Source organism: Dioscorea cayenensis, chromosome 18 (genome assembly GCF_009730915.1).
Source record: "Dioscorea cayenensis subsp. rotundata cultivar TDr96_F1 chromosome 18, TDr96_F1_v2_PseudoChromosome.rev07_lg8_w22 25.fasta, whole genome shotgun sequence".
Classification (NCBI taxonomy): Eukaryota; Viridiplantae; Streptophyta; class Magnoliopsida; order Dioscoreales; family Dioscoreaceae; genus Dioscorea; species Dioscorea cayenensis.
The window spans coordinates 5,214,278-5,218,530 of NC_052488.1; the positions used below are offsets into that span (position 1 = coordinate 5,214,278).

The following is a 4,253-nucleotide window of genomic DNA, read 5'->3' on the forward strand; positions in this document are numbered from 1 at the left end:
TGGCCTCTCTGGGTATTTTCAGATCCCTATTGCACTAGAGGACCAGGAGAAAACCACCTTTACTTGTCCGTATGGCACATTTTCCTACCGTCGCATACCCTTTGGGTTGTGTAATGCACCAGCCACATTCCAACATTGTATGATGGTTATCTTTGAAGACATGGTGGAGGAAATAATGGAAGTCTTCATGGATGACTTCTCTGTGTTTGATGATTCTTTAACCTCTATCTTAGAAATTTAGAATGGGTTCTGGCCCAATGCGAAGACACCAACATAATTCTCAGTTGGGAGAAATGTCATTTTATGGTCAAGGAAGGTATTATGCTTGGCCACAAGAATTTGCAACAGGGAATTGAGGTATGGATAGGGCTAAAATCTCCCCATTGAGAAGTTGCCTCCCCTACCTCTATTAAGGCAGTTAGAAGCTTTTTGTGTCATATAGGTTTTTATAAAAGGTTTGTCAATAATTTCTCATTGATGGCACGCTTGTTAACAAAGCTTCTCGAGAAAGATGCACCATTCGAGTTTAATGATGAGTGTATGACTTCTTTCCTCACCTTAAAAAATAAACTTGTTGAAGCTGCAATAATTGTATCACCTGATTGGAACTTAGTGTTTGAGCTAATGTGTGATGCTAGCGACTTTGCAGTGGGGGCCGTCCTTGGGCAACGACCCTGAGTGATGCTCAAGAAAACTACACCACTACTGAGAATGAAATTCTTGCACTGTTTTTTGCATTCGACAAATTCCATTCCTATTTGGTGTTATTGAAGGTGGTATTGTTTACTGACTACTCTGCCCTAAAGTACCTTCTGAGTAAGTAGGACGTACTGACTACACTAAGGAAAGAATGGAAATCAATGATTCCTTCCTTGAAGAGCATCTTTATAGCGTAAATGTGGGGAGGGAAGAAGAACCCCCGTGGTTCACGGATTTTGCAAACTATCTGAATGCAGGAACGTGCCCAAACTGGTCAACTTATCAATAATGGAAGAAGTTTTAATCGGATCAAAAAAATTATCTTTGGGGGGATCCGCACTTGTAGCACCAATCATGTAGTGAGGAGGTGTGTTTCACACTCAGAATGGTACGCCATCCACTAACAGTGTCATGTAGGTCCTATTGGAGGAAACTATAGTGCCAATCGGACAACAAAGAAGGTCCTAGATGCCAGCTTCTACTGGCCCTCAATGTTTCAAGATATATAGAAAATTATACAACATTGTGACAGATGTCAAAGAGCCAAAAATATTTCAAAAAAGGAAGAAATGCCTCAGACTTGGAACCAAGTTTGTGAAATTTTTAATGTGTGGGGGAATGATTTCATAGGCCAATTTCCTAGTTCTCATGGTAACAAGTTCATTTTGGTAGCAGTCGATTATGTTTTTAAATGGGCGGAGGTACAATCACTTCCTTCAAGTGATGCAAGAGCCGTGGTCAAATTCTTAAAGAAACTTTTCTCCCGGTTTGGGACACCAAGAACAATCATAAGTGACTGAGGTACTCATTTTTGTAATTCTCAACTTGCAAACACTCTGAAGTGTTATGGGGTCTCTCACAGGCTTGCCACACCATACCATCCTCAGACAAGCGGCCAAGTTGAGGTATCAAACAATGAATTGAAGCAAATTTTGGAGAAATCAGTAGGGCATCACAGGAAGGATTGGGTGGATCATCTAGATGACGCACTTTGGGCCTATAGAACATCTTATAAAACACCTCTTGGGGCAACTCCCTATAGGCTGGTTTTTGGAAAAGCTTGTCACCTGCCAGTTGAGTTGGTGCACCGGGCTTATTGGGCCATCAAGCAGTTGAATTGTGATCACCACCTTGCCAATCAAATGCGGAAGTTTCAATTAAGTGAACTGGATGAGTGGCGTACTATGGCCTATAAGAACTCTTTGCTCTACAAAAAGAGAGCTAAGGATTACCATGATCAACACATTCATTAGGACAAACACTTCTAGGTTAATGATCTGGTCCTCCTTTTCAATTCTAGGTTAAAACTCTTCCCGTGTAAGTTGAGGTCAAGATGGCATGGACCATTCACAGTAACACTAGTTTTTCCTTATAGTGCCACTTAGATTATGCATCTGGAAAGGGGGACTCTTAAAGTAAACGGTCATCGATTGAAACCATACCTATTGGGGGATTCTTCTCTCGGTGTTGGAGGTAAACCCCTACATGTGATCCGCTATGAGAGGTAAGAAAGAGGTACGTCGAGCTAATGATGTTAAACAAGCGCTCCTTGGGAGGCAACCCAAGTGTTGAATTACTTGTGCTAGGTGTTTTTTTTTCGTTTTCTTGTGCTTTGTTAGTTGCGTGTTTTACTTTGTTGCTTGTGCTAAGTTGGTTTTTCGTATTTTTACTTGTGAGCTTGATCCATGTTCATTTGTTTCTTGCTTATTTTTGCCATGAATTTGATGATATCTAATTGTGATTTCTTATCATTTTGGTATTTAAAGTGGTGTATCTTATGATTAGATGAAGTTGCAAGGGGTGCCTGACACAAATTTCTTGTTGAGAGCAATGTACAACTCTAGGTGTGGGGATGGGTATTTCATACTTGTGCATGTTTGATTTTACCAATGATAGCTATGATTTCTAGTTGAGAACTTCCTAGCTTGAAAGAATGATAGATATGAGTCGTATTCTTTGTATGCTTGAATGGAAGTCTTGTTTTATCTTTACTGCATCTTTTTGCCTTGTCACGATATCTTCCACCTTTTACGCTCCTGCCAACCGATCTTGTTGTTATTGCCATTAGATTGTTAAATTTTGCTTTCAATAGTCCTTTAAGAGCTTTTGGTTCTCTTATTTTTACTTAAGCTTTAAGTGAAGTTTTTAGTAGGTGGTTTTCTAGATGATCTGAAATTGGAGTTGTATACATGAAAATAAAAAGACTTTATGCAAATATTCCTCTGCTAGTAAAGCAAGAATGCGTACATGTAGATTGTAATCAAATAGGTTAGGTGGCTCTTGTGCCTAATCAGCATGTACATTCTTCTTAAAGATTTTTTGTGCATTCTACATTAGGCGGACTTGTAAAAGAAAAAAAAAAGAGAGAATGAAAAGAAAAACAAAGTGATATATTGATCACCTAACACCGGTTTTCACTTCTATCGGAGAGCTAAAGTTATGTTAGAGAACGAAAGATTCTTAGTCGAATATTGAGGGTGTCTTTAGCAATTCTAATGCCAATTTCAATTTGTGTGGGGTAAATGGACTCCCTCGGGTAATCCGGGGTGTGGAGGTTGAGTTAGGAAGTGTACACACACTCACAGAAGCACTTTAGATAAAAACAAGACTATCTTTGCTTCGTAAACTATAGAAAAACTCACTACCTTGATCTCTTTTCACTTGTGCTTGTGGAGTTCTCTATCATTGAGCTTGAGGTCATATATTTAGTCGTTTGTTGTAGCAGTTACTATATCATTGACCTCGATGAAAAGTGGATCCGGGAGTGTTTTTTGCGGGGGTAATGTAGCAAGCTACTATAGCAAATCACTATAGTAATTTGTTGTAGCAGTTACAGTTCACAGCTGGTGAAAAATTAGAATTATCCATCATTTTCCCATGAGGATGCCCGATTCCAGCCTATTTAAAGCCGTTTTTCAGCCCAATTTCATCATCTTTTTCCCCTTTTTCTCTTCCACTTTTCTCAATCATTTGGGAGGCCGTCGGATAGGGTTTGGAGAGGCTTTTGGCATGTCTTTGGAGTAGTTTTAGGGATTTGACACCGCGATTCACTTGGAAGAAGGTTATTAGGGGAGCTTTCCTCAGTATAGATCCGGCGAGGTGTGCCCTAGGCTAGACAAGGGAACCATTGGAGAAGACAAGACCGCTCCACAAGACCATCGACATGAACACCGGGGTCATTTTTCTATGGATTACTTGTTTTTACATTCGATTTCATTGTTGATTGTAACTAGCTCATAGAGAGCTAAACCCTTAGTGGGTACTTGGATTTGTGAACCCTATGATGTATTTGATTCATTAGCCTTCTATTTTGTTTTCTTTAATTGATGTCTTTCATTGAGTTCCAATCTTGAATGCTTGTTGAATGATTTCTCTCTTAGAGTGATATTATGGTTGAGAGTCTACATTGGTAACCTTTGTGTGTGAGTGACAAATCATGAGAGTTAGACATTGCGAGATTAGAGAGGGTCGAGAGAATGAGTCGAGGGGTAGCGGAGCATCCCCTTTCCCATCCGATGTGATTTATCCTACCTCCATGTTCCAAGAATTCTTTG

General features: G+C 39.8%; 1 protein-coding gene across 1 annotated transcript; it reads left to right on the plus strand.

Moving 5' to 3' along the window:
* Positions 1-242: 242 nt before the first annotated feature.
* On the plus strand, positions 243-1,952 carry LOC120282739. The gene is made up of 2 exons (XM_039289590.1): positions 243-316; positions 1,562-1,952. Exons 1-2 carry the CDS (start codon positions 243-245, stop codon positions 1,950-1,952), a joined length of 465 nt encoding a protein of 154 aa, XP_039145524.1.
* Positions 1,953-4,253: the final 2,301 nt, after the last annotated feature.